Source organism: Aedes albopictus, chromosome 1, assembly GCF_035046485.1.
Source record: "Aedes albopictus strain Foshan chromosome 1, AalbF5, whole genome shotgun sequence".
Classification (NCBI taxonomy): domain Eukaryota; kingdom Metazoa; phylum Arthropoda; class Insecta; order Diptera; family Culicidae; genus Aedes; species Aedes albopictus.
In genome coordinates this window covers 25072877-25085277 of record NC_085136.1, presented here as the reverse complement: position 1 = coordinate 25085277, position 12401 = coordinate 25072877, and the positions used below count along the sequence as shown (strand labels likewise).

General features: G+C 42.3%; 2 protein-coding genes across 3 annotated transcripts in view; one reads left to right on the top strand and one right to left on the bottom strand.

Annotated features, from left to right (window-relative positions):
* Positions 1–12401, top strand: part of LOC109415218 (centrosomal protein of 162 kDa-like) — a 107584-nt gene that overhangs the window by 18562 nt on the left and 76621 nt on the right. The gene's annotated exons all lie outside the window — the stretch shown is intronic.
* Positions 9280–12401, bottom strand: part of LOC109428370 (carboxypeptidase B) — a 47345-nt gene continuing 44223 nt past the window's right edge. The window contains exons 3-4 of the mRNA XM_019704094.3: positions 9620–10287; positions 9280–9550 (exon numbers count right to left, since the gene is read on the bottom strand). Of these exons, the coding sequence (XP_019559639.2) occupies positions 9305–9550; positions 9620–10287 (914 nt within the window). The 3' untranslated portion in view covers positions 9280–9304. The remainder of the gene's footprint in view (positions 9551–9619; positions 10288–12401) is intronic.

Sequence of the window (12401 nt, the reverse complement as noted above, 5' to 3'; positions counted from 1 at the left end):
ATAGCACTTCCGTCTGCATATTTTGTTGCTTCTTTTGTAACACATGTTGAGCAACCACCTGACGAGGGTGGTTGGTTGTTTGCTTTCCGCGTGAAGCGAACAACATCACTGCAGTCTGCACGGCATACTGCAACTTCAAAAGGTCATATTACTTATCAAAGTGAATCCTGACCCAACGATACCTTCCCTACTAACAATCACTCCTTCCTGCAGCCTTTGGTGGAGACGTGCGGTAAACGCCAACTTTCACATAACAAAGGTTGCTATTAACAATCCTTTCCTCTTCCAACCTGACTGCAAGGACGTGGCCGGCGCCGTTATTGTACCGTAAAAGAGAGCCTCTGAAGCGTGCACAGTGAGAATGTTGACCACTCCCAGTCAATTATTCAGTTGATTCATTATGCAACTGTCATTGGTTCGGGTCAATCACGGAGTAGCAACCATAGATATGTGCAGTCAGTCTAAGCTAAGCTAAGCTAGCTAAGCCTAAGAAAGTTCCTTAAAAATTTCATGTGAAAATTTCTCCAGAAGCTCCTCCGAGACTCCAGGATTCCCGCTGGAAATTTGCACAGGAGCTCCTCTAGTAATATATCTAGGAGTCTCCCTGCCTTTATCCAGAAAATCCATTGTGAATTTCCTTGATCCTACAAGAATTCCTTCAGGGGTGTCCTTCTAAAGAGCACTCGAAGTGTTCTTCTAGCAGTTCCCGTGTTGGAAAGGTTTCTCTTCGGATACATTCTCCACGAGCTTCTCCGGCAATTTCTGCAGAAGTTCCTGCTCTTCTAGAAATGTGTTTTCCGGTAACTTCTCCCGTTGTTAATTCGCATTCTTTTTTTTTTTCAAAATTCCTCTGGGAAGTTCTGCAGGAGTCTACAGAATTTCTTTCTTCAAGAGATCTCAGAAGAGCCTCCAACAACTCGCAGGAATTTATCAAAAGGTTTCTTCGGAAATTCATCTGGTAGCATTTTAGGAGGTTTTCCTGGAATTCAGGAAAAGTGTTTTTTATCTGTATTAACGAGGACCCACGCTTTACTTCCCTTCCGAAGAAAGAACTCACGTTTTGTGAGTATGTCGAGAGTGGGATTCGATCCCAGTTCCTCGGCGTGAAAGGCATGCGCTTTAACCATCACACCTGGTCCGCTCCCTAAGAAAAGTTTCTCGAAGAATTTCTTTTTTGACTTATCCAGGAGTTCCTCCGAATTCCGAGATACATCCAGAAGTCTCTACCGAAATTCCTTCAGGAGTTTCTCTGAATTTTTCCAGAAGCCTTTTCATTAACCCCTTAATGCATACTTTCCCAAACTATGGGTCGCGACCCCCCAGGAGAGTCGCTGGCTGTCATCCAGGGCGAGATCCAGGGGGTCGCGAGGGACAGTAAAATATTTTACTGTAACAGATAACAAATGAAGGAATTTCAATGGTGGGTCGCAAAAACTATGTCTGCTGGCAAAAGGGGGTTGCTTGACCTGAAAGTTTGGGAACCTATGCCTTAAGGCATTCCACCGAAGAATGTTGTTGTGATTGTAGCAGCAGCAATTTTAACCTCAAACAGCTTTTGGGGCTCGCCAATAGATGCGTTCGTTACAACATAAGGCAATCTAGCGTTCATCACCCTTCTCTCTCAAGCAGCCACAGAAGATAGCAATTTTGTGTTTAATATTTAATATCATAGGGAAACGTTTCCGTATGAAAACAAACCTATTCTCCTCAGCAGCGAAACAGAGAAAGATGATCAAACATCAGATAGCCATATACTTCTCTCCCGTACCTTGCGAACACTTGTACAATGGCACCATATCCGCGACGCGATCACTATCTGTATCATCACGAACGCCCATTGCTACTTTATTTTGCCCGACTATGTCCAAAAACAGCCAAGATGCAGACCGCTCTCATTCTAAGGTTCGATAACTACGGCCATGTACCCAATGGTTCCGTACCTCCCCATCGACAACCACTACTAAGGCTCCTACGTTGATGGGCGCAATTCTGCTAAACCACTGTTACCGTGGAGATATTATTGGTAGATATTAACGATTCAGTAATCCGTCGTCTCTAGAACGATTCCAACTTATTCTGGAGCAGCTCCCTGTTGCCTTTTAAAGCTAGCCTCTCATCCTCCGGTGCTTTGGCTGGTTGCCATAGTTCGGCGTTAATGATTTTTGCTCCGTCACAGGTAGCGAATGTGCTGCGCTTCAACAATACAATGAACGATTCATCATTTAACTTTCGTGACAACATGGGCAACAATACGAATGCCATCTTCACGTATCGAATCTTCATCCAGTCACATCAGTCACGTTGATTTTGGTTCCCAGTCAACACCACTCTTTGGTCTTCCAGGACCAAGATCTCGGTAACCCTGAACGCTACATACTGCCGATATCGTCGACTGATCCGAAGGGATCGTAGATTTGACACCCACTTTCGAACATGAAAACCTGCTTTCCGGTGGACTTCTGCTACTTCCATCGTTAGTTCGACAGCCTCTTCCGCTACCTTGTTAACGTATTGCTTATTTTTGATCGTTGCCGCTGCGCTGGGATATTCTGATTCATTCTCCGTTGCATTGCGGTTCTTCACGTATTGTGACTGCATCCAAAAATGACGACTTGGACTTGGACGCTATGGCCACAAACGGTTATCTTGATTAATTGCGGAAGACGAAATGCAGTGCACTTCCAAATTGCACGAAAAAAACCTGAATGTCGCCGGAAAATGCTATTTAACGTTCCCGAAGGTTTGAAATGAAATTGGAAGGTCAGGTGCAGCTGCGTAGTTAGCAGATCAGGGCCTTCGGGAAGCATCGAGTTCAACGACACTTTTTTCCCTTGTTTGTTTAGGCTCAGCACGACTCCTATGAAAAATGTAGACAACTCTACGATCTCTCAGGCCTAGGTGTCACGGGAATTTGGGTGTTGTTAGTGGAAGGGTAAACTCCAAAGGATACGCTTGGTTAACGTTCAGGCACATCATTGTTAGTTTTCTTCGAATCAGTTGTCTGCCCGAATCATCAACAGCCATTCAAGAATACGTACGTACGTATTCACTGAACCATTCGGCGGAAGGCAAAAGTGGCATCGGTAACTGACTGGTTCATGGTTGGCTCCGGAGGCCTGCATCACTGACTGATAGTACAAGAGTGTGAAGCGGTTCAAATCCACAGAGACAATCGGTACAAACTGTGTAATAGACCTGAGGTGGTCCTAACAATGGAACAACAAAGTTTGTATGAGGTGTTTCTACTCTCCTATCCTGGCTTGCAATACTAGGACAAGGTTTTGCAATGTCCGAATCGTAATCATGGAAACCATTTATCGGAGCCGTTAAGGGGCTCATGGCCACGGCTGTCCCGCTGGAATATTCCTTGCTGTTCCACTGTTGTACGCAAATTCGTCGTCGAGTGATACTGTGCCGCCGCGGAGTCCTCCTTTTCTGTCGTTCGCCAAGAACTGATCTCCATTGAGGCGCAGAACTTCCAACCTGTTCATTCTGTAATTTATTCAGGAGTTGCATCGGTTACTCCTCCAGGAGTACTTCACAGAATTCCTTCGGAAGCTCGTCACGCAATCCCTCCAAGAGATCCCCCGGAATCCTTCCAGGAGTTTTCACTCGAATACCTCTAGGTATTCCTCAAGAAATTCCTCCAGGAGTTCCTGCGGGAATCCATTCAGGAGGGAATCCCTCTAGCTGTTCTCTTGAACAGTTCTTCAAATTTCAGAAGTTTCTCCGAGAGCTCCGGCAGAAGTTCCTTTCGGAACCTACCAGGAGTTTCTCTGAGGTTTTTCGTCCATAAGGTACTTTTTGTAAATTTTCTTGGGAGATCCTTCAGGAGTTTATCCAAAAGTTTATCCCAAAATTTTTTAGTGTTCTTCCAAGTGTTCCTGTGTGAATTCTTCCAGAAGTTTCTCCGGGAATCCATTCAGGTGTTTCTTCGGAAATTTCTCCAAGGGTGCTCTCGGAAATACCTCCAAGCGTTATTCTACAAATCATTCGAAAAGTTTCTGTAAATACACCTCCTGACGTTTTTCCGAAAATTTCTTCTGGCGCTCCTCCGGGCATTCCCCATGAAGCTCCTGTAATAATTACTCAAGATGTTTTTGTCGGTAATTACTCCAGTTTCTTTCAAAATCTTCTCTTGGAATTCTTCTGGGATTTTTTTTAGAAATTCAGAAAAAATATTCTCAGAGAAGTCCTCTCCTGTTTCCAAGTTGAGTGGTGCCTGCAGATATTCTTTGGGAGTTCATCCGAGCATATCTGCGGAAGTTTTTCCAATAACTTCTCCAGGAATCTTGAAAAAAAAACATTCCTCAAAAAATCGCATCAGGCGTTCCTCCATCAGTTTCAAAAGTTCATTTGTGAATTCTTTCAAAAGTTCTTCCGTATGTGTATGTTCAAGGCGTTGTTCTGGATATATTTTGAAAAGTTCCGCCGGGAATACTTTCAGAAGTTTCTTCAGCAATTTATCCAGGAGTTTCTCCGATGATTCCTTCAAGAGTTCCTCTTGGAATCCCTCCAGAAGTTCTTCACGGAATTCGGAGGCGCTTTTAAGAATTTCCCGGAGCTACCCCTGGAGAATCCCTCAAGGAATTTGCTCTAGAATCCCTTCGAGATTTTCACCTACAATTGTTTTAGGATTTCCAGCTATTTATTTTATTTTTTTCTAAAGTTCCACCGAAAATTCCTCTAGGAGTCCCTCCGAGTTTTTATATGCGGAGTCCCCCTAGGAGTTCATGTGGGAATTCCTCCATACGTTTATAAGGGAATACCTTTTTTCCTGAAGGCGTTCATTCGAAAACTTCTTCAGGAGTCATCCGAGAATTCTTCCAGGTGTTCCTCTGTGTTTTGCCACCGGAGGTTCCTTTTCGAGAATTTTCCAGGGATTTTCTCCGGATATCCCCATGGCGTCCCTTCAGAGATTTCTCCAAGAGTTCACCTGGAAATTTCTCCAGGCATCAGAAGTTTCTGTGAGAATTCTTCTATAAGTTTTGTTTCGCTAATTCCTCCCCTTCTACATCCGAAAATTGCTTTAGGAATTCCTTTGGTAATCCCTGCAGGAGTCCTTACTGCATTTCAAAGTGCATTTCCTTTGGGATTTTTCTCCAGTAGATCGGAGTATTTTTTTTCAATAGCTGAAAGTTTGTTGGTAATTCCTCCAGTAGTGTTTCCAGGATTTCTTAGGTGAATTTTATCAGGATTTCCCCTTTCGGGAGTTCTTGCGGGATTTCTTCCAGAAAGTTTCTTTTGGGAATCTCCTCCTTTCTTGAGGAGTTCCTCTCATAATTTACCCAAGGAGTTCCTTCGAGTTTCGAAATATCCTCCAGGAATCCCTTGAAATTCTTTCATAAGTTTCTCAGGAAATTCCCCCGAAAGTTCCTACAGAAATTTTTCCAGAAACTTTTCCGGGAGTCCCTTCAGCCATTCTTCCGAAAATTTCTCCAAGAGTTCATCCGGCAATTTTTCCCAAAAATTCTTTCGGGAAATTTTCCCGAAGTTCGACCGTTTACTTTTCAAGAAGTTCCTCCAGAAATTTGTTAGAAGTTCTTCTGGGAATATTTCTAGAAGTGCCTCTGGGAATTCCTCCTAAAGTTATTCCTGGGGTTTCTTCCAGAAGTTTCTTCAGTAATGTATCCAGAGTTTCTCCGTAAGTTTCTTCAGGAGTTTTTTTTTCTGGTAATTCTTGCAATAGTTCATCCCAAAATCCCTCCAGTAGTTCCTCTCGAAACCCTTCCAGGAGTTCCGAAAGAAATCCCTCCCGGAAATTCTGTGAGAATTCCTCCAGAAGTTTATTAAGGAATCCCTTTAGGCGTTCATTTAAAAATTTATTCAGGAGTTCTACCGAGTATGCCTCGAGAAGCCCCAGCATAATTTTACTCACGAGCTCCGCCAGTATTACATGCAGAAGTTCTTCTGCATATTTTCCCAGAATTTCTTCAAAAGATCATATCAAAATTGCTCCAGGAGTCCTTCCCTAATTCCCTCATAGTGTCTTCCAAAAGTTTTTTCGGATATCCCTCCAGGCTTAATTTCTAAAGTTTTGCCACCTTTCCTCTAACAAACATTCCAGAAGCTGCTTCAGGAATGCCAGGAGGCGTTCTTCCGAAAACTTCTCCAGGAGTTCCTCCGGACTTCCCAGTTAACATGAAGTGTTAGTCGATGTTGAGATTGCGATTCCTCCAGAATTTTCTGTGGGGATTCTTCTAGATGTTTGTCCAGCAATTCTTTCGGTAGTTTTTTCGGAACATTCTTTTAAGAACTCCTCCAGCATTCAGAATTTCCTTCGGGAATTTCTCCAAAAGATCTTCCGAGTTTCTTTAGGACCTCCCAGAAATTCATTAAAAAAGCTATTCCAGATATTCATCCGTGTGTCTGTTCCAGAAGTTAAAGTGGGAACTTTTTCAGAAGCTTCTTCGGGAATCCCTTCAGGAATCTCTCCTAAAATTTCTCCAAGAGCATTCCGGTGGTTTCTCCAGAAGTCGTTTCTTTATAAGTTTTTTTTAATTCCCCCAGGATTTTCTCCAGGAGTTCCTCACGGAATTCCTCCTGAAGTTCCTTTAACAGTTTATGAAAGAGTTCTGCTCTTTAAAAGTTTTAATAATTGAACTAAGAACATCCTTTAAAAACTGGAAATTACGATCGAATATCAATAAAACGGGCGTTACCGATTATACTGGCTAGTCCGATGGATACTACCTAGTACAATCTGGAAGGAACCTCTGATCTCAAGAACTTTTTCAGGGATCAGAAATTTCTTCACAGAATTGTTTAGAAATTAACTTGGAAATCTATCCAAAAATTATTCTGGTATTCCTCTGAAGATTCCTTCCGAAATTCGTCCTCGAATTTCTTCCGGAACATTTCATTGAATTTCTACTGCAATGTCTTCTCTAGACACCTTTGCAGTTTCACACAGAACTCTTCCAGCGATGTTTCTCGGTGTTCTTTGATCGAAGATTTTTCACTGAAGGTTTGGCTAAGTTTTATTTTCTCTGTATTTTTCCAGGAATTTTTCCCAAAATGTCATCCACAGGTTGTTTATCGGGTTTTCTCCCAGAGTTTCTTCTGAGATTTCTCCGGTGTTCGTTTCGAGATTTGTGAGAGTTGTTCCTGGGATTTTGACCGAGTTCCTCCCAGTATTTCCTCAGGAGTTTTTTCACGGGGTACTTCCAGAGATTTTCCTCTAGAGCTCCCGCTTGATTTCTTCTGGAGATCCTTGCCAAATTTCTTAAAATTTGGGGATTTCTCTTAATGGTATTCCAGAATGGCTTTCTCGGGATTTTTGAGAGATTTGTGCAGAAGTTTTTCTAGAGAAATGCACTAGAGAGTTCTCGGGGAGTTCTCTTAGAGGTTCTTTAAGGAAGAATTTTCTTTCAGAGGTGTTCAAGTTTTAATCAGAATTTCTTCCGAAGATCCTCTTTCGATGTCTCTAATAGGTCTGTCCGGAGTTTCTCGCAAGATTTGACCTGCATTCTTTCTGTTATTTCTCCGGAAATTTCTTACAAAGAATAACGTACGATATTCCAGCAGGCTTTCCGAGAGTAACTCCTGGAAAAATCCCTGAAAGAACTCCCGAAGCAACTATTGGAGAAATCATAAAACAAAAATTCAGGATCCAGCGACAATTCCCAGTATGAAAGTCAGAAAGTACCCTGGGAGTAATCCCAGGAAAATCTCTAAAAATTCTCAGTAAGAAACTCCGGATACAACGAGTAAAATCTATGCAAAATATCAACAATAGCTCCTGCAGGAAAAAAAGAATGCCAAAAGGAACTCCAGAGGAAACCCCGGAAAGAATCTTGGAAGAAATTATTTAAAGGGCAAGTCCTGAAAACTCTGAGAGGCATCACGAGAACAACAATGGAAGAAATCTTCTAAGAGAAGTCTCGGGAGAAACTCCAAGAGGAATCTCAGGTGAAACTTCAAGAGAAACCCTGGGAAAAATTTTAGGTATCATTCCGAGAGAAAGTCCTGTAGAAATTAGAAACGTGTTACAGAAATTACTGGAATTCTTCTCGGTAGTTTCTCCTGACTTTCATTCGGATTTTTTTTTAAGAATTTCTCCATGAATTGTCCCTTCAATAGCTCAGGAATTTCTATTTTTCTTTGGGTCCTTCGCTAATATCTGCAAGAGTTGCTCCATGAATTTTATGAGAAAGTTCTTGCGGGAATTCTTTCATGCCATTCCTAGGAGATTTTCACGGAATCCTCGAAAAGTTCTCCAGGAGTTCCTCTCCTGTTTTATCCAGAAATTCCTCCAATTTTGTGGTGCCTGAAGATATCCTTACTCGAAATCCCATTAGGAGTTTCTCCTGCAGTTTATTTGTAAGTTGTTCTACGGGAGTTTTCCTGAAGCTTCTGCAGAATGTCTACAAACATTCCTTCGAAAACTTCCAGCACAACGTTAGTTCTACAGTAGTGGCTTTGGGATTTTTAGGAGTTCTTGGATATTTATAGAAATTCCGCCCGGAATTATTTGCAGGAGTTTCTTCAGTTATTATTTTCCAGGAGTTCCTCCGACAATGTTTTCAAGACTTCTTCTTTGAATCCCTCCAGCAGTCCATAACGGAATCACTCCAAAAGTTGTCTACGTAAATGTGTGAATCCGGAATCCCTTTAGGACTTGCCTCCGAAATCCATCTAGGAGTTCCCTCTGGAATCCCTTAGTTTGTGGAAACCCTCTAAGATTTCCACCTAGAATCCATTTAGGAGCTTCACTCGGAATCCCTGCTAGAGTTCATGTGGGAATTTCTAGAGAAGTTAATTGGGAAATGCTTCTAGGCGTACATTTGAACATTTCTTCAGGAGTGTCTCCGTGATTTCATACGAAAATTTCTCCAAGAGTTTCTCCCGAAAATTCTTCCACCCAATTCTTTCTTAAAATCACTCGAGAAGGAATACTGGCAAGCAATCTTCAGAAGCTGTGAAAATTTGTCTAGAAGTTTTCCAGTAACTGCTCCAGGTATCCGTAAATTTTCCCCCGAGAATTCCCTCGCCGATTTTACTAGAACATCCCAGGAGTTCCTTTAGGAGCTTGCAGGAGTTCCTCAAAAGAAATCTTAGGAATCTTCTGGAAGCTCCTTCGGGATTTCTTGCGGGGACTCTACTTAGAGTTTCTCCGGGTTTCCTTTCAGTAGTTTCTCCAGGAATCCAGGAAAAGTTGCTCCGAGAATTTCTCTCTGACATGTCATCCAGGAATCTCAGCCGTAATTCCTTTAGGAATTGTAGGCCGCAGAAAAATACACCGGGACGAGTCATCTATTACAATTACTAGATCTAGTATTTTCTTTAATAAATAGTTGGCACTTTATTTCAACTTGGATATGGCACGGCCTACCGCATCAACGAACAGGAAAGCTTCCTCTCCGGTGGGCTGGATCTGACTAGCCGGAAGAACGAACCCATGGCGACCACTGTCACGCAACTCCACCGTGTAGGAGTATTTGATTTTCATTTCCCCACGGGCCCAATCGTCCGCACCGCCGGCCGCAGGATACAGGGTGTTACCGGATGGCCCCACGGTGTAGGATGCTCCTCCCGTTTGAAGCATTTTCTGTAATACGAATGAAGTCATTAGTCTTCGGAAAAAAAAAACGAAAATTCGTACGACTTTTTCCCTTACCTGAGCAGCTTCGTCTCCAACGGCCTTCAAGTCCTGATGATCCGGAGGAACGACTCGATCGTAACCCCACGGATACAGAATGTACTGCCCGTAGCTGTGGAACGTCAGGAATCCCTTCCAGTTGGCGGCCGAGTTCTGCATGAACGTACTCACGGCCTTCGTTTCCGGTTCCGAGAACGGTCCACTTCCGGCGTAGATTTCCGAACACGGCTGCTTCGAGGATCCCTGTCCGCCCCATTTGTAGCCATAGTTGCGATTAAGATCCACTCCGGCGCACGGCCCATAAAGCGACCCTCGTCGATTCTTCCGCCACAGACGGTCTCCCTGGTGGGTGTATTCGTATCCGTCGGGGTTCTGCACCGGCAGCACGTACCAGTCGATGTTGCGGATGTACTCCGGTTGATCGTCCCATTCCTCTGCCAGCTGGTTCACCACGTAGGTCACCGTGGCCGGGCTTATCCACTCGCGAGCGTGGATTCCTCCGTCGATCCAAACGGCTGCGTTGGATGGATTTCCGTTGGAGATCCGGAGCACTTTGAGATCTCGGCCCTGGAAGGACTTGCCGATGCTTTGGGTGCTGCAGATATCCGGATAGGTCTTGGCCAGGTAGTCCATCCATTCGTGGATGTCCTTCAAACGATGGTAGGCCGTCCAAGTCATGCGGTGGCCTAGTGGGGATGAGAGGAGATAAGCATTAGATTTTCAATACTGTAAACAGTAATATTAAAGTTCAACGGATACGCAGTCTTAAGGACAAACGTCTTGAAATCCCGCTTCAACAATGCATCAGAACTTCATACGCACAAATCTCAAGAAGCAAGCTTCACACAACAGTATATTTCATTATTCTGTTCTTGCTCACTTGTAATAAGCTTAAAATAAGAAGATCAGGTGCGCTGGTTTTGTTTACTAGAGATTTGTGCCCTCGAAATCCTGAGTAGGTGCCAAAGTCGGCCATTTTGGGATTCTAACAAGTCTGTCCTTAATCGATTGAAACTATTTTGTTATCTAATCCTACGTCTCGATACTTTGCATGGTGTCTTCTTCAGGGGAAAGATACGTAATTTGTTTTTTGTTCTAGAGGATTTTAATGGCGGGTGATGAAAGTTCACGAACATAAACTCCGGTGGAGATCCAAGGTAGTAATGAAGTGTCTGTTAGGTGTTTTAATTACCATTTTGTTGAGATTCACCTGTGAATTTTTGTGCAATTCCAGAGAATTTTCAGGAGCTCGTTTGAGGATTTCTTCAGAATTTCCTCGGTGTATTCCTCCATTAGAATGACCAATAGTTTTGCAGAAATTCCATAGAGTATGCATTCAAAAAATCCTCGAAACAATTTCTCCTTAAAATTCGTTTTGGAGATTCCCCAAAAATATGTCCAATGATTTTTTTTATGAATTGCTGTTATAGTTTAACAGAAACCCCTTCAAGGATTTCTGTAGGCATCTATCATGACATTCCAGCAATAATTCCTCCATGGATACCACTAGGAATGGCACCGCGAATTTCTCCAAGAAATTCTCCGAGTGTTGCTTGAGGATTTTCTTGTAAGAGAGAGTTTTTACAAACATGCTACCTGGAATGCATTCTAGATTATTTTCTAGGTATTTCTCTAAAAATTTCTTTGAAGGTTATTGTAGAGTTTTTTCCAAAGTTTATTTCAGAAATTCATCCGATAATTGCTCCGTGTATATCTCCGAGGAATGTTCAACTTAGGCCTTAGAAATCAACTTAAAACTTTTCTAGAAACTTCGTCTGTGGATCCTTCCTGCTTCAGGAATCCCTTCACAGTGTTTCTTCTGGAATATCTTCAAGAATAACATTCCCAGAATCACTTTGAAGAATCCCTCAAAAAAAACTTCCATGGATCACTATAGCTTTTTTCGGAAATTGTCTGAGTGACATTCAATTCTTCATTTTTTTTAGCTAATTTCTACAGAAATGACATAAAAAAAATAGAAGGTTGCTTCAGGAATTTGTTCAAAGATTCGTTTTTGAACTTCTCCCAGAAATTTCTTAGATTCCTTTTAAAAACTCCTGGATTTTCTCCAAGAAATTATACAGAAATTTCTTTGAAAATTTCTTCATCTATGGGTTCCTTTGAAAATTTCTTCATAAAATTATCATATATTTCTCCAAAAACTTGATTTAGGACTTTTTTATAAATTGCATTGATAGCTCTAGGATTTCTAGGATTTCTTCAAAAACTTCTCCAAGAATTCTTCCAAAAAAGTATCCAGTTTTCTTTAAAGTATTTGTCAAAGATTTATTTCGAAAATGTTCTAGGATTTCCTCGAAAATTCCTCTAGGAATCCTGAAAATTCGAGATTTTTTCCTGTAATTCCTGCAACGATTACTGCTGGAATTCTTTTGAGAATAAATTAAAGAATTGCTCCTAAGATTTCTCCTGAAATTCCCATAAGGTTTGCTACAGTTTTTCTCCGAGAACATCCTAAAGAATTAGACAACACCAACACAGACTGCTCGGTGGCTAGATATGTGGAGTGCTTGAATGAGACTCGACTTCATAGAAACAATTCGCTCTCACTTGTAGCTAGTGGGCACAAAACGCGAGTGTGTTGTGGATTGGCACCCAGGCCGCCACAGGTATGGATTTGTGAAAAAGGGAGTGTTCATGGTGTGTGCTCGTAGTCAGTGTCTCAAATTTCCCAAATGAAGGAGAGTGCCTTTGGAGCCGACCTACTGATCATTTTGGCTTTCTATTCCACGTTACCTGTTCTGTGGCTTAGTTGGTTAAAGCGTGCTGCCTAGAATGCGAA